Here is a 24089-nt window from a genome sequence, read left to right on the forward strand (position 1 = left end):
ATCTGTAACCCCCCTTTCCCACACAGTATTGTATTTGTGAGGCCCATTCAAAGTTGCTGTGTGTAACTACAATTTGCTCTCCTGTATTCCTGGAGAATATTTTCATATACGGACATACAATATATCAAACTATGTAAAAAAATACCATCCGTGCCCCAAACAGAAGTTACAATGGCAAGGTGAAAGTGGCCATTTGCGTCCCTGCAGAAGCTGACAACAGGTGGCAGCAGTTTTTCCACCTCATCAACCTCAGCAGCATCTGACTCCTGTTTTGGACAACATGTGTTTTATGAAATAAATCTTAACTACCCTGTAGTACAAACATAGTGTGCTATTAAATCTTTTTAAAGCTTCCTAGATTTTTTGGGGGGTTGATAATCTACATGTAACTGAAGTTTTGGATATGCTGTAAGGTGAGCCTTTAATTGACTGGAACCTGTAGACTTACCATATTTATTTCTGAGATCTGTTCAATACTGGAGACATAGATAGATACTGACACAGGCACAGGAGCTCCTACAATATAGGAAGATACAATCACATGAAAATTTGGATAAAGGCTATGCACTCAAGACCCAGTTGTCTAGGCTAAAACTAGTATGGAGGTTTGCTGGTTGTGTGATCTTAAGTCACCTAACCTCTCTAAGCCTGAGCTTCTTCGTGGGTTAAATGGGGATAATGGTATCATAGTTAAATGAAGGTCAAGAAGCTTAGAGCAAGGCCTTGCTTATGCTGTGCTGAAAGGAAGGTACAAAGGCAATAAAAAAGGAAAATATGAAATGAAGCACTCTGTGGTAAATGTTTTCTGATAAAAAACTGAAACTCAACAAACCCATGAAAAAGAGCTATGGTTCATGGTTCTGTGTCAGTGAATGTGAGCATGTCCATGTTTGCTAGTGACTTTGGGAATGTGTTTATATTCAGATGAATGTGCCAATATGTGTGTGATCATGTCTGTGTATGAGTCAGTGTGCATGCATGTTTGTGTGATCCAATGTGGGCATGTTTGTGAGATTAAGTTTGTATGGGCATGTTTGTGTGATCCAGTGTGGGCATGTTTGTGACATTAAGTTTGTATGGGCATGTTTGTGTGGGCATGTTTGTGAGATTAAGTGTGTTGTATGAGTATGTTTGTGTGATCTAGTATATTGTATGGGCATGCTTGTGTGATCCAATGTGTTGTATGGGAGACAACATATGAGAGAGTTCAAGTGAAACATGAGGATATTTATCATGAGGTAACACATGTGTGACTATGAGAGTTATATGAAGGAGTATACTTACATGTTTGTTTCATTATGCTTTGTGGAATTAGGATACGCAGTCATGTAGATGTGGTATATGGAACTGAATGTATGAGTACAGTAGTATATAAATGAATGTGTGATCCTGCATGCTCATATATGGGTGTCTGTGAGATTACCTATGTGTATGAATGAGTTTGTATGCATATTGAATGTTTTTATACGGCAGTGAGTGTATGTGAGCATATTTGTGTGACCATGGTTGTATGGTACTGTAAGCATATGTACATAAGTATGGTAGTGTAAAGTAAATTTGCTAGTGTGCTTGTGCCTGCAGGCATATTTGAGTGCATCAACAGGTACAATGTTCATCTGTGTATGACTGTGTCACTATCCATATGTAGGAGTGAATCAGTGTGTGTAAACAAACAACTATGAGTGAATGTGTGTGGTTGTATGAGTTTGATAATGTATAATGATAGATTTTATAGGTATATTTGCATATATGAGCATGTTTGTGTATTAATATTACTGTGTATTAAAGTGTGAGTGAATTTTTAAGTATACATATGTAAACACTCATGTTTATGTATACATATGAACACATATGTGAGTACTGATGGTTTGTCAATGTGTCAGAATATTTATGTTTATATGTGTGAGAATGTTGATGTATTTGCTCTTATGTAAGAATGGATTTGTGTGATTATATGTGGGTATAAATGAGTGTATATAAGCATATTTGTATTGAGTAAATGTGTAACCAAGTGCGTTCATGTTTAGGTGTGTTTGTGAACTTGTCTGTGTGCATAAATGTACTTGTCTGCATATGTGAATATGTTTTCATGGCAATGAACATGTGAGTATGTTCATAAGTATGAGTGTGTTCATGTAAATGTCTGATTGTGTGAACAAATTGTATATTTATGTGTGTAGATGAATTTTTGTGATTATTTCTATATGTCTGTGCATGAACAAGTATTTTCCTCATATATATGTGTATGTGTTTGGCCATTTTGTATGAGTGTTAATGTATGAATTTGGGTCATGTTTGTGTGCATTAATGTGTGAATTTTAGTGAATGTATGATCATGTTTATGTGTGTCCATGTGATTGAATTCATGAGTGTGTTCATGTGAGTTAATACTGTCTAATGATGGTGTGTTTAATGTGCAAGTGTGACTCAGTGTGTAATTCTGTATCAGTGTTCTGCCTCCTGATTTTTCCCTTTGCTTGGATATTTGCAGTGTCCATTGGCAAGACTCAAATATAATCATGGTTATGAAAATAGTAAGCTGTAAGGTACTATGGAGAAATCCATTTTATTATTCTCTCATCAGCTTATAGCAAAGTATATTACACCACACTGCTGCTAGGGAAATATGTGTACGTGTGATGTTTGCAATTCAACCTGCAGGCTGATTGCATAGAAGCTGAGCTAAACAGAGGAAGATGTATTATTTCAAACCCAGTGCCTTAAAGAGCAAAGTGCTTTGGGAAATAAGTGAATAAATGGCAGCTGAGAAGCAAATGGGGTTGTGTTAGGGCACAGCCCAGAATCCAACACCCAGGGCTAGTTTGAAAAGCCCCAGGAAAATGCTATGTAGTGACAGAGGTTCCTAGAAAAGCTGGGTTTGATTGCTGCCTTTCAGGCTGCCCTCCCTACCCTTTTAGCAGATGGTAGCTGTGTTAGTAGGCAACAAGCCCCAGAGAGGCCTGCATGCCTGCTTATTTATTTAAAGCCCAATTGCCAGCCCCTTCCTCCAAGGTCAGGCTTCTCTAGACCATCCTAGTGATGCCTTTACTCATGTGGAATGTTGTGGAGCAAAAGGGCCAGGGCAGTAGCCTGCTCAAGGGCTCTTAGCTGAAGAGGTAGTAGATACTGAAATGCAGAGCATATTCGCCTTGCCAAGCCATAATATGGCACAGGGACACAAGAGAGTAAGTGGAAATTACTCTTTTTTCTCTAGCTAAGGTGAAAATGTTCCATGTCTTCCTTATGATGTTGGGTGTCTGTCTCATGTTCTTGTGTGTGTGAGGGAGGGAATCAGGAACATTTTTTTTTTTTTTTGGTTTTTCGAAACAGGGTTTCTCTGTGTAGCCTGGGCTGTCCTGGAACTCACTCTGTAGATCAGGGACCAGGCTGGCCTCGAACTCAGAAATCCGCCTGCCTTTGCCTCCCAAGTGCTGGGATTAAAGGCATGTGCCACCACTGCCCAGCTAGGAACATTCTTATTTGTGAAGATTAAGCCCTAAAACTGTATTCCATATTAAATACAGAGGGCATTCTGTTTATTGGGGACTATACAGAGAGTCCTGGGTTCCCTAAATCCTGAGTGCTCTAGCCTGGCTGTCTCATAAATGGGTCTTCCACCATATTTCTCTCATGCAACAGTTCCAGACTTACAGCCTGTAGTGTTCCTTTCCATATAAATGGCAGGTGGTTCTAAGTTCTCCTTGTCCCCTCCTCCTACTGCTCCCACCTGTTTGGGAAAATAATTGTAGGGGCCCATTTTTTATCAGATGCTCCAGCCTGGCATGATCATAATACTTGCTGTAACATGAAAGTTGTCAGCAAGAGGCCCCAGGCCTACTGTGGACCTATAGTGCTGGACAATACCCAGAGATTCACTCTTGCCTCTGTTCCCTTCTTTTAATCTTGAATGGTGCAGGGAGGGCAGCCTGAGCCTGAAACAGTGGTGAACATGTGCTCATTGAGAGGGGATGGCTACTGTTTGGCCTTTGTGGACAAACATTAAAGTGAGAAAGAGGCATCCTTTGAGGCTTGGCACAATGATTCAGAGGCTAGTACCATATAAGGGGTTTTAGCTGTGCTTTACCCTCTGAATTTCTATATGCTAAATGGAAAAGCTGCTGCTGCTGGGGCCTCAGTAGCATAAAGACATTATATGCCTTCTGCCTTTTTTAACCCTGTTTCTCATGCAGTCTTACCTTGGAGCCCTTGGCCAGACCCTTCTGCCGTCATGTAGTGGAGGGAAGTACCAGAAAATTGTCTCACCTCTTCAATTCAGGGCCAAGAAAAACTTTCTTGTTTTCCAAAGTGGCACAGTATTTTCAGAAGACAGTTACACATGTAGCACAAATGTGAATCATTATCAGTGACTACTCAGTAGATTATATCCCATCCTACAGCAAGCTGTCCTGTTTCCTTGTCACTTCTTATTTCTGTTAGTGGCCATCAGGCTGAATTTTATGAAGAACACATATAATACAGGATGCTAGATGGACTGAATTTGATGGGAGCTGAAGGTTTGGAAAAACGGCATTATAGCGGGGTTTCAGGCCTAGGTGTGTTAGGTGACAGAGGCAGAGAAGACCATGGCCTCAATTCTCAATTCCTGGAATGGCTTAAGGATGGCAACACCTTTAGAAGGGAGTAAGGAGGAAAAGGTTTCTGGCATAGAAAGTCAGGTACATTGATACATTCAATGAAAGAGCAGAAGGTCCAAATCTGAAGGAGCTCCCTTGCAGGGTTTGGCAGATTTAAGAAAGTAGGATCTGGGGGTGGGGGGCAGAGGTGTAGACCCTGGTTAGCTTCCAGGGTGGTACTAGCTCTATTCCATCTAACATAAAAGCCTCTAGTGTTCAATTTGGCTTACCTCCAAAATTTGGTCTCACTCGGACATCATATGTTGACAGCACCCTGTCCAAAATATTTTGAACCACAGCTTCATTTGCACAATTTTTGCTGAAACAGAGAAGCCATGAGTAAATGCTGGTTGACTTGTGGCCCACTTACCAGTGGCTGGTTTGCCAGGGCCATCACTGCTCCTGTACATATGTAAACATGTACAGTCATATGTGTGTGCTTTTGCCCTCCCTTCCTCCCCTCTCAGCCTACAGTGAGTCAGCCAGAAGCACAGCAGTGACGCAGACTCTTTTTCCCTTTCCCCTCCCCCTTCACAGTTTTCATCCAGAGGGTGGGGCCCAAGGACTGGATCAGTGTTACCAGGCAGAAATAGTGGTCAGGGGAAGAAAGCCCACCACAGGAGAGGAGGACAGGTGGGCAGATGAGACGCTCAGAAAACTGTATTATTCTGCTTCTTTGAGACACTGCACCTTGAGGTACCCCTGGATGCTGATTGCTGGCAATCTTTCCAGTGGTACCTCGTTGTCCCTGGAGGTCAGCTCCCAATGGTTAGTGTGCCCCTGAGCTGGGCTCATGTTTTCCAGCTCAAAGACACATTTCCTCTACCTAGCATGGTTATTCCCCCCTTCCCCTTACATTTATGTCAACCGTGTGTGTGAGAGAGTTGGTATATGACACATGACGCAAGAAGAGAGAGGTGGGGGAGGGAGAGAGAGTGTCTTGCTCATGTAGCATCTATTTATGACTCTCATTGAACTAAACCATTTCTGATTCCTGGAGTTTAGAGCTGTCTTCGAAAAGATCCATCCTGGGAATAGGCATCTTACTCACTACACATATGCTTTTAGCTTGGAGGTGACTCAGGTGAGCACCTGTAAGTGAAGGCAGCTCAACTGCAGATAGTAGGCCTTTCCAGAGGTTTCTGAGATGCTCATTGGATTAATCTAGACTTCCATTCCCCAAAGGGCTTTTAAATGAAGACAGGCCCCAGGCATCACTATCACTGGGGCTCCTCTGATCTCTGACGAATCACCCCTGCAATCTCCATCTCTCTGTCTGTCTGGGTGTCTTTTCTCGATCTTTCCATCTCTCCCTGACTCCCCCACCGCTGTGTATTCACTGATGCAGTCTGGAATGTTGGATTGAGAGTGCTGTAGGGCTGCCTGCTGGAACCTTGCCCAGCCTAGCTCTTCCCTCTTTCTGAATACATGTTTATTTATAATTTGTCACTTAAAATTATTACTTATTTCCCTCAATCATAAAATTTAATTTTGTAACATTCAAAAGTGCGCACATGAATTATTCCCAAACTAAAGAAATACATTCCCGCCTGTTTCTGTCCACAGATTTCCCATGTGCCAGCATTCCAGATCTGTAGCCACTTGCGAATACACATTTTTATGTGTGATCTACATTTCAAGGATGACGGTTTATCCCCTCTTCAGATACTTGCAGACCTAAAGAAACTTTAAACCAAACACAGAGAAACACTGAAATCTTCAAATGTTTTCACAGGAATAAGCACAAAGTCTTACCCCTACTTAAGCCAGAGGTTACATGCCATTTGCAGCTACCAATTACACAATCATTCCAATCTGCTGTATTTGAAAGAGCCCCTCACCGCTCCCCCCAGAGAAAGAGAGAAACAGAGACAGAGACAGAGACAAAGAGACACAGAGATATTGTTTCAGCAAATGGACTAAAAATCTTTACTCAAACAGGTGTCTTTCCTGTCTGTTGTGCAAATTGCCCATGTACACCCCCAGTACCATGGGTGTCAGAGAACATGACTGAGAAAAGCTGCCTGGGACCTCAGTCCCTGAGAATGATCAGGTAGATTCTGGGGTGAGGGTGCTTCTGGCCTCAAGAATTGGGCTGTCAGTAGGCACAGTAAGGCACAGCAGTAACAGGTGGGCTGTCCCCAAGCTCCCTTCATCTCCTAGGCAAACCGGGGTCCGAGTCCCTTGCCCCCAGCTCTCTCTGTCCAAGAGGCCAAGACCTTCCTTTGCCCCTGTCCCTTCCATGCTCATCTATGCTGGGCTGCTTACCAGTTGAAGAGATCCAGGATGACTTCAGGCGTGCTGGAGGAGAGCTCGAAGTGGAATTTTGGAGTGGGACTGTGGTCGTTACGCTCTGCCAGCCAAGTCCTAATGAGCAGCAAGAGCGCGGCGGCTCGCAGCATGCCTCGGATGCCCATGGCTGCGGTGCTCTTAGGGACCGCAGTGGATAGCTGGAAAAGGGGACAGGGTTGGGGTGGGAGCGAGTCAGTACCGGGCAAAGGAGCAGAATCACAAGTCCTTCCGCAGAATCGGGACCCTAAGGAGAGACTCGAAGGAAGCAGGGAATATGGGGTCGCTCTGAGCCAAGGGCCTGAAAGAACAGTGGCTCAGCAGCAGCTCTACCCCATGCAGCGATCCACAGGGCGTGCCACTGCAAGGTACGCTTCATCTGGCTCCTCTCGGGACTGAGACTGGGTTCCGAGTAGGGCGGGGCTTGCGGCTGGCTCCGCCCACTCCGACGGCAGCACCTGCTGAGCCAATCCTGCAGGCGCCTGGAGCAGCACAAAAAGGTGCGCGCTTGGACCTCCGCCCCTCAGGCTGCGCTCTTTCAGGTCTCCGCCCCTTCAGATCTCTGCAGCTTTACCCTGACCTGCACTAGTCATCTGGGTGGGGTCCAGCCATGGGAGAGGGAGGGGCTTACTGCTGAGACTGGACTTCTGGCTCTGGCCTCTTCTTTGTAGAAGGAAAATGTGTTTCTTTTAGAAGACTTTGTGTCCAAAAGTTTGCATTTTGAAAGAAGTGTGGCCATTTGACTGTCATGGCTGGATGTGCGCTCTGAAACACTTGCACGTCTTAGAAGAATCAAGAGGTTGTTCTCAGACCATTGACACTCCAGTAACTCAACGGGTTTAACCCAATGTGCTTTATCTTTGAGTGGGCGACTGAGACTCTTACGGAAGAGTCTCAATGCAGGGCTTTGACCACAGAGGATGAAAACTGTCTTCCTGGAGCCAAATTTCCCAGAGTGTTCTTTTCCTTAACTTTAGAGTCTCAAGAAAAACAAATTCAGGGAGCTGAAAGTATTCACCAGCTGGAGTCATCCTAAGGTAGGATTCATTGCTGTAGACAGGGATTGCAGAGTGGAAGTGAGGAGCCAGCTGACACAATTGAAGGGAAAAAGAAGGCTTCAGATGTCACCAGAAGTTGCTGATGCACCTGAGTTTAAATGCTATCACATGGAAAAGTTTGAGATTTTTGTTAGGAGGCCTTTATTATTTCCCCTACTTGGAAACTGCTTCTGTTATGGAAGAGAAGATTATGGAATGGCTTCACAGTATCCTCTGTGTCCAAGCCTGAGTCCATGACAGAGCTGGTGCCAAAGCATTACAAGAACCCATGTACCCAGTAATAAGAAAAAGGGCGTAATCATGTCCACTAGCATTACACCTCCCAAGTCACACCATAGAGAAGGACTGAGGTAAAATGGATCTCAAGCCCAGCCTTCATTTACTAGGCTCATACACATAGAAAAACACCCTTTCTGCTTTCCCTCAGTACTTGGTAACACAATTTTAGGTTGGGTGAATACAGAAAACCTTCACTCTCCTAGTTTTCTCAATGTCTTACAGTTACTAACTTAACTTTTTCCACTTCTTTTGAAAACACAATTTAGAAACAAACTATTCCATGTTCTATCGTCTCATGAATTCTCCTAAAGTGCAGAGTACTGTTACATCTTCCTTAAAAAATCTTCCCAACTGTGCAGAAAATGGACATGAAAGAGAACAAGGAATGATAAGATTTACATGTTATTGCTAATCACATATAAGAACTGAGAGACAAGCCTGATCTCACATTGTGAGTCCTGTCCCATCACCCCTGATCATCCAGATATCCTTACAGAGATTCTGTTTCTCACCAAAAGGTAATCTGTATCTTTTTGCCTAAAGAAATGGATGGTAATATGGGTAAACAGGTTCAGAGAAAGAAGAGAAATTGACCCAATGTCACATAGTAGTAGAGATTCAAGCTAGAAAATCTATTCACAGATTTGTCTGCTTCCTCTGACTGAAAATTGAGACAACTACCAGCAGATGGGATTAGATTTGTTTCAGAGATATTTCCAGCACTGAGGAGTCAACTTCTGCAGCCAATTAACTGGTGTGGCCTGTTATTTGTAAGGACAAGTTTTATAATTGAAATTCTGTTCTTATGAGTTTCTGTGACAGGGGACTGGAGCCATTACAAGGTCTCCTTCAAATACTGGAGGTCAGGCCTCTATCCCTGCCTTCGCAAGTTTAGAATTGCCACAGCCCTTCTATACTTAGAGAAGGGAGGAGATGTCAGGGGCAGCCCTGCTTACCCACTGAAGTCCTAAAATCAGCCATAGGCCTAAATTCAGCAATAGGCCTGTCACACATGTATACTAACACCAAGTCTTGGGTCTCAGTGGAAAAACATTGAAACAGATGGCTATAACCTAATGTAAACAGGCAGCTTTTGTGGAAATTTACCAGCCTGAGTAGTCATAGACCTTGTAACTAGGTAGCCTTGGCAGACAATACCAACTTAGATAAGGACAAGCGAGTCATAGGCAGAGTCATAGTGACTTGTCCCCTGAACCTTCACCCAGCCGATACCCGGTCCTGAAGATATCTGTATTCCCCCTAACACCCACACTCCAGTGTCATTCCCTTCCCCACATCCTGCCTTTCTGTGTTTATAACCCCTGTGTGAATGAATTACGATTTGAGAAAAAATAAATTATAAAAAAAAATGAGTTTCTGTTACTATGGATATTTCCAAAAAGTTGATGTCAATTATTTATTTCTGGGCCTTAAATCCCAAAGGACCACTTCTGGTTTCCTTGGAGGTAATGCTTTGAAATTTCTGAATCTTATGACCAAATAATGCCTCAAATGTAGCTAGATATATACACATATCACTGCAGTGTGTACTGAATGAGCTTTTGTCTCAATGTATTTGTATACCCACAAACTTTTGGGCTGAGTCTGTTGAGATAGCACAGTTGGTAAGGGGACTTGATTTCAAACTTGATGACCTAAATTTGATCACTGGAATTCACATGGCAGAAAAAAAGAATGGACTCTCAAAAACTGTCTTCTGGCCTTCATAGATAAAGATTGCATGTTTCTACCATACATATATGCTAAAATAAAGTTAATGTATAAAATAGTGTTTAAAAATCCAGGCTAGATGTGGGATTGTGACCCAGGGAGACCATGATGAAGGATATAGTTTGCTAGTAAGACAACAAATGATGAAGTGTGGTTGGAGAGATGGATCAGTGGTTAGAGCATTTACTGCTCTTGTAGAGTTCCTGAGTTTAGTTCCTAGCACTCATGTCTGGAGGCTTATAACTGTTTGTAACTCCACATCTACAGAGTGAAATAACAGTGGTTTACTATATTCTAGAAGAAGCTTGAGAATATCTGCAGGAACATTCAATCACCAAAAGTGTTACAGAAATACTAAAAAAAGAATTGAAGAGAAGGTTTATAACTCAAACCACTAACAATGAAACTTGAGAACTGAATGTCTCAGCTAATCAGAATGCCAAACACAATTGAAAAAATAATTAAACTAGATTTGGAAGATATGTTACAATTAATAGCCCAAAGTTCAGCCTGGAGAAAAAAAATTATACGGGATCTTTAAAAATGAGCATGAGACCCAGTGGGTAGAATGAGAAGACTCTCATGTATATGTGTATGTGTATATGATGCATATGTATACACACACACACACACACACACACATATTTGGGAGAGAAAAGCAGAGAAGATCCAAATTCACAAATTTACAGCTTCAAACAGCTCAAGTAATTCCAGGCAGGAAAGACAGATGAAATGAAATCTACTTATAGATACATCACTGTAGTGAGAATTTTGGTTTCTTAAAAAACCTCAGTTATGTTATGTAAATATGTTTTTGTTTTAATTCCAGGTATGGGATACGGGGCTGCTTAAGATTGTCCAGCTACTAACTAATATTTGCCTTTTGTCGGGGCACAGCGGTGATTCTGCCAGCTGAACATAGATTATGTTTGAAATTCTGGGGACTCTTGAAAGGGTATAAAAATGCCAGAGCCCTGTTAGGCTGCAGGTGGCTGCTGCTGCTGCCCCTGCTGCTGCCACCACCTCTGCTGCCACCACTGCTGCTGCTGCTGGTGGTTCCTGTTGTTGCTTTTGCTATTTGTTAGATTTCTGTTTGTTGATTGTTCTGTGCTGTTTGCTGGTTGGAGATGTCCTGATGGCAAAGATTGGACTTGCCCCAAGGACCTCAGTACCTGTAATCAGCAGGAAGTAGTCTAAAAAGGTCTACATCTCCTTTCCCTTCTAACCATCTTTCTCACCTATCTAGTGTTGGGGCAGGAGTATGGAAGGAATTGGGGTGGAGAAAGGTAGTACATGTTGGGCATCAGTGGGAGTGGAGGTCCTTGGTCCCATGAAGGCTGGATGCCACAGTGTGAAGGAATTTGAGGCCTGGGAGGTGGGAGTGGGTGGGTAGGTGGGGCACATCCTCATAGAAGCAGGAGGAGGGGGGATGGGATAGGGGGTTTCTGGGTGGGGGGGGTAAATGGGGTAAGGGGATAACATCTGACATGTAAAGAAAATATCCAGTAAAAAAGAGAATCAATTAAAATAGCCAAAAATTATGCTTACACATTATAAATGCTAAAAACCAGAGGTAAGGAAATCCAATTAGAGTGGTCTACTGAGAAATAGAAGGCTATTGTTTTATAGATGTGTGCTTCTCTTTCCATTGGCCACAAAAGAGGAGACTATTATCTCTGGATGTGAAATATTACTTGCAATTCAGCTCTAAGGCTGGAAAAAGTACTTCATTTAAGCTAAAGAATGACAAAATAAGTTGTTTTAAAGTCAAAATTAAAATGAAATTTATTTTTCTTTTTTATTGGTATATGTTAGTTGTGCATAGTACTGGATGCTGTAAAGGCATATTCTGTTTTTCTCTTCCCTTTGGTTCCCTTTAGATCTTTGCAGAAAAATTATCCTTCTCCTTCCCATGCCATCAACATTAGCTTTGTTTCTATTAAATGAGCAGCTCTATAGGCGGGATGCCTTCTTCCCTCCATCATCACTGGGCTATCAACTTTGCTGTGCTGGGATGAAGTTCCGGTACATACATACAGCTAAACAGGCTAGCTTTGGGAAGAGTGAGCCCTCTTCTCATCACTTGAGATTGAAAAAAATGTCCTCCATTCAGCAACAGATAGAAGGTAAAATTCTCTTCCATATAGGAAGTTACTTTGAATTTTTTGGTTTATCTCAAAATACTTCATGTATTGCTTTGATTTGAGCAATGCCCTCTCTCATATGCCTCCACAGAAAACACTTTCTGCAAGAGTGGATAATGGAACAGTAGGCAATCAGAATGTTCTCTGAATATGTAAACTAGCCTTCATTATAGCAAGTGGTAAGTAGTCACAATTTCACCAAGTGTTACAAAGGAAGAGAGCTTTGAATTTCTGATTTCAAGTGTCCACATTTTTCTTCATTTTGCTAGGCCTTGATTGTTTATGTCCTTCTTTAGCATGTTCTAACCGTATCTCCTTTTCTTACAGTGAAGTGCAGGAGTATAGAGGATGTTCTGAGTATGGGCCGTGACACTCCCTACCTCCACCGGGGTCACATATAAGATATTTACATTGCAATTTCTGACAGTAGAAAAATTACAGCTATGAATGAGCAACAAAATAATTTTATCGTTGAGGCTCACTGCATGAGGAACTATATTAAAGGGTCGAAGCATTAGGATGGTGGAGAGCCAGGGCATTAGGGGACAGGACATATATAGCATATACACTAAAAGTGTATTTGATCACAAACCTGGAGGTACAGATTAAAGCTCGAGAGCTAGTTCAAAGAAGTGTGTCTCAGCCTTTCATCTGAAATATGAGGATGGTAACCATACCTACTCATCAATGCCTGTGACAACCTAGACAGAAGAAAGCCCTGTCCAAACACTAGCTCTGGAGCGCCATCTCTTTTTATGGTTTTATCTGGAAGGGCTGCGGTTAGTACCACATTTAACCACGAGAGGGCATCAATGCTCTTGGTCTGGTGGCAGAATGAACCTTTTTTATGTAATTAGTTTTTGAATCCAAAGCCAGGCTGATATTTAGGAAAAGAACACTCTCAAAAGCTCAGTGAAACAGATGGAGATAAACATCCTTTTTAGGGAGTGAACGTTAATCAGCACATGGAAAGGCTTCTATTTCTTTCTTTTGTGTTTGTGCACTGTTAAGGTTGGGCCTGTATTTTGTCTTCAATTTTTTTTTTGAAATTAGTTTTCTTCTCCCTACACTATATCCTGATCATTGTTTTCCATACCTTAACTCCACCCAGATCTTTCTCACTTCCCCACTCACATAAATACATTAGAAAACAAACAGGCAACTAAAACCAAACCAGTATAGGACAAAACAAACAACAGAAAAAAAGAGCCAAAGAAAAAGCATAAGAGATACATAAAGATGCAGACATATATACACTTGTGCACATAGAACTGTCATAAAAACATAAAACAGAAAACTATGCTATATAAGCAAAATACCTGTAGATTTAAAAAACAAAGAAACAAGCAAACAAAAACCCAACAACAATACAAAAACCCCTCCAGATAAAGCATTATGAAACAACAAAAATCTCCAAAACAACCACTGAGTTCATTTCATATTAGCTATCTACCACTGGGCATGAGGCCTGCTCTTAAGTGTGGTTTGTATACTCAGTGAGACTCTGTTGGTGAAAACAAATTTTCCCTTTTTGAGCTGTTATCAACGGGAGATAGCTTCTGGGTTAGGGATGGGGAATTCGTCCATCTCCTCTCTCAGCACTGAAACCCCATCTGGCATATTGCCACTGTTCCAGTGAATGTATTTTAATTCATTTATTTATGTATTTGAAAACAATAATTATGTGCTCAGATCAGAGAAATTAATTTATTGATCACTTCAAACTGTTTTTCCTGTGTCATATATACTTAAATCCCCTCTTCTAGCTGCTTTTAAATATGTACTCAGTTAATAGTCATGTTATTGTGCTATAGAGACCAGAACTCATTCCTCCTATCAAATATATGTGAAATAGAGAGACTCTGACCTAGTCAAGGATGGAGATTAGGGCACAGAGTGAGACCCACACTTTTGAGTGAGCTTACTTGACTAGTCCATGATTGATTATTCTTAAACATGTCAAAATTCCAGCAATAGCTAATTCAGTTTGCCTTAAGAAACATGCTTTCTAAAGCAATTCAATAACCTAGGAGCCATTTCCAATTGTCATTTGGAAGGCTATTGTATTATAGATTTGTACCTCTCTTTTTATTGTACACAAAAGAGGAGACTATTGTCCATGGGTGTGAAATATTGTTTGAAGAACAGCTCTAAGGCTGGGAAAATGTACTGACAACTAGTAAAGCTGAGAGGTCATCTTAGCCAAATAGCTGCTGGGAATCAAACCCAGGTCCTCTGGAAGTTCTCTTAATCATTGAGAATCATTGAGTCATCTCTCTGGCCTTCTTTTAACTTTTGAGGGACCACCTTTCTGTTTTCCATAGTAGCCATACTGAGTTACATCCTCACAATGTGTAAGGGCTTCACTTTCTCTACAATTTTACCAGAATTTGTTATCCCTCTAGTCAGAGCTGGAACCAGCTAAATACTGAACTGATACAAATTATATATATATGCATGCATGCTCAGGTAAGCTCTGATAGGCTTGGTGTGTCTATGTAGATGAGATGAGGAAAAAAGACCATCAGGAGAGAGTCAATTACTTGAAGAAGGTAAGAGTCAAAGACACCCTTACTTCAACTGTTAGGTGCCCCACAACAACATCCAGCTAATCAGGCAGTGGGAGGAGTGGGAGGAGTAGGGTTGAGCTACAGCCCAGTCCAGAGTTTGGCTTATAATGGGTGCTCTGGAAAACTATTAAAGAGTTGACCCAGAAACGAAGAGAAGAAAAATTTCAAAAGGTAGTAAAGTACCTACAAAAGTTACTGACAAGTAATTTTCAAAAAATAGATAAAAGAGAAATAATATTCTAAAAGCCTAATGAATCATAGACATCCAAGGATATTATCATTCTCAAGGACTATTACAGAGAATTCTACATAGTCTGCTGAAAATTTAGAGTTTTTTTTCTCAAATGTTAGGTAACCAGGACTTTAGTCCTTTCTTTTTTTATTAATCATTTTATTTGTTTACATTTCAAATGATATTCCCCTTCCTGGTTTCCCCTCTGCAACTCCCCTCTCCCCTCTCCCATTCCCCTGCTTTTATGATGGTACTCCCCCACCCACTCACCCACTCCCACCTCACTGCTCTAGCGTCCCCTTATGCTGGGTCATCAATCCTCCACAGGACCAAGGGCCTCCCCTCCCATTGATGCCAGATAAGGAAATCCTCTGCTACATATGCAGCTGGAGCCATGGGTCTCTCCATGTGTACTCTCTGGTTGGTGGTTTAGTCCCCAAGAGCTCTGGGTAGTCTGGTTAATTGATATTGTTCTTCCTACTGGGTTGCAAACCCCTTCAGCTCCTTCAGTCCTTTCTCTAACTCCTCCATTGGGGGTCCCCAGACTCAGTCAGATGTTTGGCTGTGAGCATCTGCCTCTGTATTTGTCAGGCTCTGTCAGAAGCTCTCATAGGACAGCCATACAAGGCTCCTGTCAGCAAGTGAGTGCTTCTTGGCATCAGCAATAGTGTCTGGGTTTGGTGTCTGTATATGGAATGGATTCCCAGGTGGGGTGGTCTCTGTATGGCCTTTCCTTCAGTCTCTGCTCCATTTTTTGTCCCTGTATTTCCTTTAGACAGGAGGAAATCTAGGTTAAAATTTTTGAGATGGGTGAGTGGCCCTATCCTTCAACTGGGGCCATGCCTATCTACTGGATATGGTCTCTACAGGTTCCATCTCCCCTTTGTTGGTATTTCAGCTAATGTCATCTCCTTTGGGTGATGGGAATCTCTCATTGCCCTGGAATCTGGGACTTTCTAGTGGTTCCCCCTAGTTACCCATCCCCCATTGTTACATATGTTCCAATGCCTGTGCAGTGATTAATCTAATGCTTCTAATAATTCCAAACAACAGAAATGTAGACACAAAGGTTGTTACTGAAAGTGGAGCATTAAGACTCAGATGGGATAATTTCAGAAAAATATGTAAGGATGAGAAGACAGATAATTTGAGAGTTTGAATATGTACAATGTTATCATGGGGTCAGTAGATGTGTGAATGCATCACCAGCTGTGGTACATGCTACAACCACATCTGGAAGGCACCACACCTTAGCTACTTTGCTTTCCACCACTTAGATAAACTCCTGATGTGACTGTATGTTGCTTCTCACACTGCTGCTGTCATGCCAATTCAGGCCTTTGTCTCCATATTTGACTCCTATAATACCCTTGTAATTAGTTTTCATTTTGGATGATTTCTTCATCTTAAATCCCTTCTTTACTCAAGCCATTTCTTGATTTTAGCTTCTCCTTCCATTTCATGCCTTTCTCTCCTCTCGTGCTTACTTCACCTCAAATCTAAAGGGTCTACTGGCCTTGCCTTGAGTCAAGTCCCCTGGAGAGACGGCTTGCCACCTTCATTTGCCTGAATCAAATCTATCTTAGACTAGATCAGACAAGATTCTTGTTTCCTCAAAGCCAGATGCAAGGGTTTTGGCTATAAGGTGCTGTGCCCTGCTCATTGATGTCTTTTCTCAGTGTTCTCTGTGTTCATGTTTCATTTCCTTTAAATTCTATGATGTGCGTCTCATTGGTGGCTACACTCTGCGCATATGTCTTCTCAATTTAAAAGCAAATGCTTTGTCTACCATAATTTTTTTTAGAATCCTTACATCATTTACTTAAATAAACAAGTAAATCCAATCAGGGCTTGTGTAGGTTGTAGTGAAAAGTAGTTTTAATACCTGACATACTAAAATGCAAATTAGCTAAGTCATTTCAGGCACTAATTGACAGTGTAGAAATCTGAGTGGGAAAAATTCAGGTTTCAAATGATTGATTCCTCTGAACCACCTGTGTAGCCACCTGCAGCCATGGACAAACTGGGTTCACCTGAAATAGGGGCTGGAAATGTAAAAAGTGGGGATGGAAGAGTGAGACAAACATGAAGCCAAGACAAAGTTTTCTGATCAAGGCTTGAAGTTTAATATTCAGCTCTTCAAATTTAAAGGGAAAGCCCCACTGAACCCCTTCTTGTTTCAGCTGGAGATGGGTGGGGTAACCCATCCTTAGTCACTGCTGGAGATGGGTGGGGGAACCCATCCTTAGTCACTGCTAGAGATGTCTCAAGGCAAGCTCAGTGGGCAGTTTATTCTTCTAAGTTCCTGTAGCAGGTTGTACATGCAGCCAAGGTTGGTAACTCTACCTAGGTCCTATTATTTGGTCTATTGTGGTAAACAAGGTCTTTCAGGCATGCTCAAGGCTGGGCATAGGGCACAACAGTGTTCTTTATTAATCAACGAGGAACTCTATTTGCTACCTAAGCTTTCCCTTCTGTCCTTTAGAAATGCCAAGTCCATGGGAAAAGTTACTTAAAGCATTTATTCAATTCATTTCTTAGCTTCTGAGTTTGACTAGCTTAAGCCTTTGGTTTGTTCTTGGGGATTATGGGATTTCTAAGAATTGAGCTATTCTCTAGTTCATTCCTTAGAATGTAGGCATGTTGTATACATTTAATCCCTTTAATTTACAGAGTGGGCTAGCATGGAAGTCAAAGGTGAACAATACATTTACACCTTGAATTTCCAGAAAATGAAATAACAGGAGCCCATCTCAGTTCTGAGAGTTTCTATCTCTCTGAGGTTGTTTTTAGGGAAATTGCTCAATACAGTGATATTGGCCTTATCTCTAAAATGATGTAACAATAGACTTTCACCATAAAGTAATTGATGAATACATAGCCAGTGTTCAAATGGTAGAAAATAATTTATTTTTTAAATTTCTAATGGAGTTAAGTAGTCAATTTTCTGTGAGAATGAAAGGAAGGAAGATATGGGCTACAGGAATAGACCAGTCTCATCTGTAGTCCCAGGATGATTTATTTGTTTCTGTTTGGTGGTAGGAATAGACACATAAGAAGACTGCAGAATATGCAGAGAGCCACAGGTAAGCAATCAGGAACAACTTGGGGAACTATGCAAAAGATGTGGAGGAAGGATTGTAGGAACCAGAGAGGTCGAGGACACCAGGAGAACATGGCCTGAAGAATCAGCTAAGGAGGGCTCATAGAAACAAAGTGACAATCATTGACCTAGACTCTCTGCATGTATGTTATGGTTGTTTAGCTGAGTGTTCTTGTGGACTCCTAACAGTGGAAGTAGAGGTGTCTCTGACTCTTTTGCCTGTTCATGAGACTGTTTTCCTCCTATTGGGTTGCTTAGTTCAGCCTTGAAATGACAGCTTGTGCCTAGTCTTATTCCAGATTGTTTTGCTATGTTCAGTTGTTATTTCTGGGAGGCCTGCTCTTTTCTGAGGGGAAACAGAGGAGGAGTGGATCTCAGAGAGATGGGAAGTAGTGGCATGTACTGAGAAGAGTGGAAGGAGGGGAAACTGCAATTGGGATGTAATATATGGGAGAAGAATTTAAGAAAGGATCACAGAATGCAAGCCTGGAGGACCTAGTGCCTGATGTGTGCCCTAATTGTGTTAACTCCAACAGTACTCTCTTAAAACCCAGTACATGTGAAAGGATCTTAAAAACAAACAAACAAACAAACAAACAAACAAATAAAAAAGGACAAAACCAAAAATCTAGACAGGCTAGAGTCCAGGAAGAGTTGATGATCTCCTGTAACAGAAAGTAAAAGCTCAATTAATCATACTTTATTTTTCAACTACTAACTTCTTAATTTAGTTATGGCAATTTAGAAAACAGTTGAGCAGTCCTTATAGGTCTCCATTGACATCTGAAGTTATTTTACATATGGGTATATTTTGATTATATTCCTCATCCATATTACCCTCTTTTTTCCCTCTCCAACTCCCATAAATATCTTCCCAGATAACCCTATTTCATTTTTGTATTTTACTGTTTTGTGATGTAATGAGTTTCATTTTGGTTATTTGCACGAATGAGGGTTCGTTTACAGGAGAATTGGTATCTTACTAGTGGCTACATGATTGATGAAATATGTCTTCCTCCCCCACCAACTGTTAACTGGGTATAAATTCTGAGTTCTATGAGCCTATCCTCTTTTCATGACAGTGTGCTGACAAGCTCAATCTTGTGATGATCTTCTGTACATAATCAGAGCTGCTATGAATTCAAGAATACACTAACCATGTGTATCAGTCAGGATTTGGAAGTCAGCCCTTCATCTCTTTCACTCCTTTTGGTTCTTATATTCTCTCTGTCCCCCTTTCCACTATGCTCCTTGAGCCTTGGAGGGAGTTATATAGATATACTAGTTATGGCTAGCCATCCAATAGTCATTTATTCTTAGTACTTTCAGCAGTTTTGAGCTGTTGCTGTTGCCATTGACCACTGAACAAAGGAGCTTTTCTGACCAAAGCTGACAGCAGCATTAATCTATGGGCACAAGCATAATTATATAGAAGGTGCTTTGACAGGCACATCATACCTATTTAGCAAAATAACAGCAGTAACTTTTCCACCAGGTCCTCATTCTCCTATCCACAGGCTTTTGATGAAGTTTAGCAATATCAGACATAAATTTACTCCTGTGAAGCAGGCATAAGATTTAACCAGAAAGCAGTTGATTACCCCACAATGGTCTTACCACTTTTACACCAATAGGTTCATCGTGTCAGACCAATTGGTGTTGTTGCATACAGGGTCCACAGATGAATAAGACTGCTGTTGACAATTCTCTCCCAACATCCTGCAGAGTACCTTCTGGCTCATTATGGCTAACCAGCAGGGAGAAGGCATTTAGCCCAGCTCCAGTTTGATTTCTCTGTGTCTTGCAGCCAAGGTACTTGTTTTGTTTCTTTTTCTTTATCACTGAACATTATAAATGCTTCAGAATCGTGTTCAGAGCTCCCAATCCATGTTGAATTAATTAAATCACTGTTTTCTTTTTAGCCACAATCTCAAGGCAGTTTCTATAGTAGCGGCTTTCTACCCTGCTGCTGTAGCTGTTTCAGATGTTGATGTAGACATGATGCTGACTCCCACAGGGAGCACAGGGGAAAAAAAATACAGGATTAAAAAAAATTCTGGTTTGGTATAATGAGCTATAACTTCTTTTTTGAAGACCACTCCCTCCTGAGTACAAAGGAGAAATTCAGTTCAATATGGTGTTTTTTGGCTTAAATAAGGTTAAGACACATCCACCACTTGGTGTTACATTATAGATTGTGATTATCTGAAGAGCTTCACAATACTTTTTGAAAGATGCATCTTGCATGAATAAGAAGTCACAAGTGCATAGAAAGGAATCAGGTCACTAAATGGAGTCAACATGATATGGCACTCATTCTTCCATTCTTTTTCTTTCTTCTTTAAGAACAGCAGCTTAAGGCTGGAGAGGTGGCTCCATGGGTCTGATTGCTTGTTGTCTAAGCACAAGACTGTGGATTCACATCTCCAGCATCCACACAAAACAAAGCTAGGCATGGTGCATGCTCTCTAATTCTGTTACTGTGTGGGCTGAAGACAGGAAAGTAATTGATACTTGATGGCTGTCAACCTAGATCCAGGTTCAATTCAAGTTACTGTCTCAAGGAAATGCATAAATCCACATGTACTAACAAGATGTGGCTGGAATAAAATTCAGCACTTTAGGAGCAAATCCTGTCCTACTCTTCAGTGCAGTCACTCTGCACATCACTGACTTCAGGAGCTAAGCCAGGCTGTAAGCAATCCAGCCCAACTCAATACCGCCAGTACTTTGATCTCATTTCTCTAATGACACTCAAGTAGAGTGGCATGATGGATGGTGCTAGGCACCCACAACTCACTGACGAGACCATGTCTAGAACCCTTGCTCCTCAGGAGAGTCACATGTGCAACAACTCTGCAACTTGTACCCCATGTACACTTGTGGTCAGGAAGGGACATGGGAAGAACATGGTGTGGGTGGCTTCCTAGATAGTGTTTTCTCGCAAGAACCTTCTTTCTGTTGAGCACTATATGATAACACACATATATTTATTACTTTGACCAGTTTTGAGTCTCTGCTGTTATGTTCTTTCTGTCCCCCTTTTTATGTGTGGCTGCATACACTACAATCTCTCTCTCTCTCTCTCTCTCTCTCTCTCTCTCTCTCTCTCTCTCTCTCTCTCTTACACACACACACACACACACACACACACACACTTATTTTATACATATAAATAAACAAAAGTTAAATAGAACAGCTAAATTAACATGTAATTTGTTTGCCACACAAATCACTCTTTAAGTGTATAAGCTAATGTATTTTAGTATTTGTGGAGTTATGTAACCACCACCTCTACCTAGGTTCAAAAATATTTTCATTACATAAGAACACATATACATTAAACCAACCATTCTTCATGAATTTCCATGGATTCATTTTTCACAACAGATCACAGGTGGCAAAGTACTCAAGTGCTCAGATGAGTGGACAAATAAGATGCCACATATATCAACAATAATATAGTGTTCCTTATTTTGTACACACCTCATGAAACATCTATTTTTAATTCTCTGGCTTTATATTTCTGAGTTACATAGGACTTTCACATTCAACTTACTTAAGAAGCATCAAATGACTTTCCATAGAGAATGCATCATTTTAAATTCATACAAATACTAAATATATAGTACACACACACATATTTTAAGGTCAACTTTTCTCCAGCTTCATCAACACTTGCCATTTCAAATTTTAAGAATTATAGCCATTGGGTTAGATAATCTGGATTGTCAGTTTGTCTGTTTTTTGAATCATAAAAGAGATTATAAACCTGTGCTTCTGATTGGGAGCCTGAGGATATTTCCAGAAAGGATTAGCAAAGGAGTGAAGGCTCGCCCTGGATGTGGGTATTTGATAAGATGGGAACCTAGATGGAATAAAAGGAGAGAAAAGCAAACATCAACTATTTCAGGCATCCATTTTCTCTGCTTTGTAACTGCTATGAGGTGAATCAATTTCTTCCACCAGGCCTTTCTATCATTATGTTTTTGCCTTACCACAGTCCTGGAAGTAATGCAGATAGCTAGCCTTGAACCAAACATTCTGAACTGTGAACCAAAATAAGTATTTTCTCTCTTAAGCTTGTCTTTCAGGCATTTGTCAGCTTCACTGAGGAATAATCAATATGTAACACCACCCATATTTCATACATATTAGTTTATGATTTCAAAATAAACATAAGTCATCACCACAATCAATGCATAGCTCTATAGTTCATTGAATGTAACAAACTTTATACTCAAATTATACAAAACAAAAACATTTACAGCAACAACAAAAGAATAAAATACTTAGAAGCGAATTGAACTTTGCAGTACAGAGGTAACCAATTATCTTAGTTTTAAAGAAATGAAAGTCTAATAGAGACAAAGATTTTCCTAAAATTCAGGATGATGATATTATGGAAGTAGGAGGGAATCTTAAACCAGGCATGAGCATTCAGGAGGAAATTTGGGAGGTTGGGAAGGTGTAGGAGGAGCTAAGGTGGGAAGAGTAAGAAGAGGAAGAGGAGGAGTAGGGAGAGGAAAAGGAAAAGGAAGAGGAGGAGCTAGGGTGAACAGTGATGTAGGAGCATTGGAGAACCACACAGGTATGGAGAGCAGTCGCGGGTAACAACTTATATTTAGGTTAGCTAATTGGGAAACAACTCTCTTTGTATGGGCATATTGTTATTGAGTATGACCAAACATATGAAGCCTTTGATTAATCTTTAAGCATTAGAGTCTCATTTTCCTACTGGGCCTGCATGGATGGTGGGATGGTTGGGGTAATGCCTTGTGGAGACAGCATGGACGATTGGCAGAGCCATCTCCCACACTGGCATCTTGTGGGTGGCAGGGCTGGTGTTGCTGGCTGGCTGTTTCTAGCTGCATTGCACACATGGCCTCCAGCTGAGAAACATGATGGCTGAGCTAGGCAGAGCCGCCACATCTTAGTCGGTTTGACCAGTGGCCGTTTTAAAAATATCTCCCTCAACAGGAAGGGATGGTAGTTAGCTTTAGTTTTCATGTTTTACTATTTTTTTTTAAATCAACGAACCTTGCCCCAATCTGTAAATAAGTACTGTCTTAAATCCCACTACTTTCAGCCTTTTTCATTTTGTTGTAATTACCTAAGGTGAATGGACCACTTATAATAGCTTCTAGTTGTCTTCCCTCTTTCTAGTCTTGTCTTCTTTGAATCCATTTCAACCTCAATATTATACATCTTACTAAATGATAAAAGTTAGGTGTCAGGAGCCATAATAGGACAGGCTAATAATTAGCAGTTGATCATCCTGAAATGCTTGCCTCGGATTATTATCTGTGACAAGTGTACCTCATCAGCAAGGCTATGGCTGGACATATTTTAGGAAAGATCCTGCTGTTAATATGCTTTCCCTATTACTATTATTATACATATATAACAATCACTAAGCAATAGCACTCCCCTTTGGAGCAGATCTCTGCAGACCCACGAAGATGTACTGTCTTGTAGTGATGCTATATAGACAAATAGACAACTTCTTAAGTCTTAATGATGATCTTATAAGAATTCCTAAAATTATATCAATGATTATTAAGCTCTTTTTATAGTGGGACTGCTATTAAGTCCCTTTCTGATAGTCAAAACTGCTATGAGAACTCTGCCAGTCTCCCAAGTGTCATCAGTTAACAGCACTTAGATAGTAATCAGACTCCCTCCTGCTCAGACCACATTCCAAGGTGGTTGTAAAACAATTAACCAAGGGTCACTAAAAGGGAACTCATGATTTATTATAGGTGCTAGGACAGAAGAGAAAATATTGCCTGGGTTTATCTATACAAAACTTCACTGATTTCTTAGTTATAGTTTTAAACCTTCAGTGAACCTGTGGAGCTAGATAGATGATGGATGTTTAGCCAGATAATTACTCCTAATAGATATGCATGTAAACATTATCTGTTGTAAACTTCTATTTCAATTTACGATTTGAATTTTGGTGTGAACTTGTGATGAACCTTGTAACATGTGATCAGGTACTCTGAATGATGTATAAGACAAAGGGACATTTGTTAGCGGTCACTTC

At 40.9% G+C, this 24089-nt stretch overlaps 1 protein-coding gene across 1 annotated transcript in view; it reads right to left on the reverse strand.

Moving 5' to 3' along the window:
* Gabrq (gamma-aminobutyric acid type A receptor theta subunit) overlaps positions 1–7326 on the reverse strand; it is a 13551-nt gene extending 6225 nt beyond the window's left edge. The window contains exons 1-3 of the mRNA XM_028787987.1: positions 6903–7326; positions 4865–4953; positions 449–516 (exon numbers count right to left, since the gene is read on the reverse strand). Of these exons, the coding sequence (XP_028643820.1) occupies positions 449–516; positions 4865–4953; positions 6903–7051 (306 nt within the window). The 5' untranslated portion in view covers positions 7052–7326. The remainder of the gene's footprint in view (positions 1–448; positions 517–4864; positions 4954–6902) is intronic.
* Between the last annotated feature and the right edge of the window lie 16763 nt (positions 7327–24089).

The sequence above is a fragment of the Grammomys surdaster genome, unplaced genomic scaffold (genome assembly GCF_004785775.1).
Source record: "Grammomys surdaster isolate TR1022 unplaced genomic scaffold, NIH_TR_1.0 125690, whole genome shotgun sequence".
Lineage (NCBI taxonomy): Eukaryota > Metazoa > Chordata > Mammalia > Rodentia > Muridae > Grammomys > Grammomys surdaster.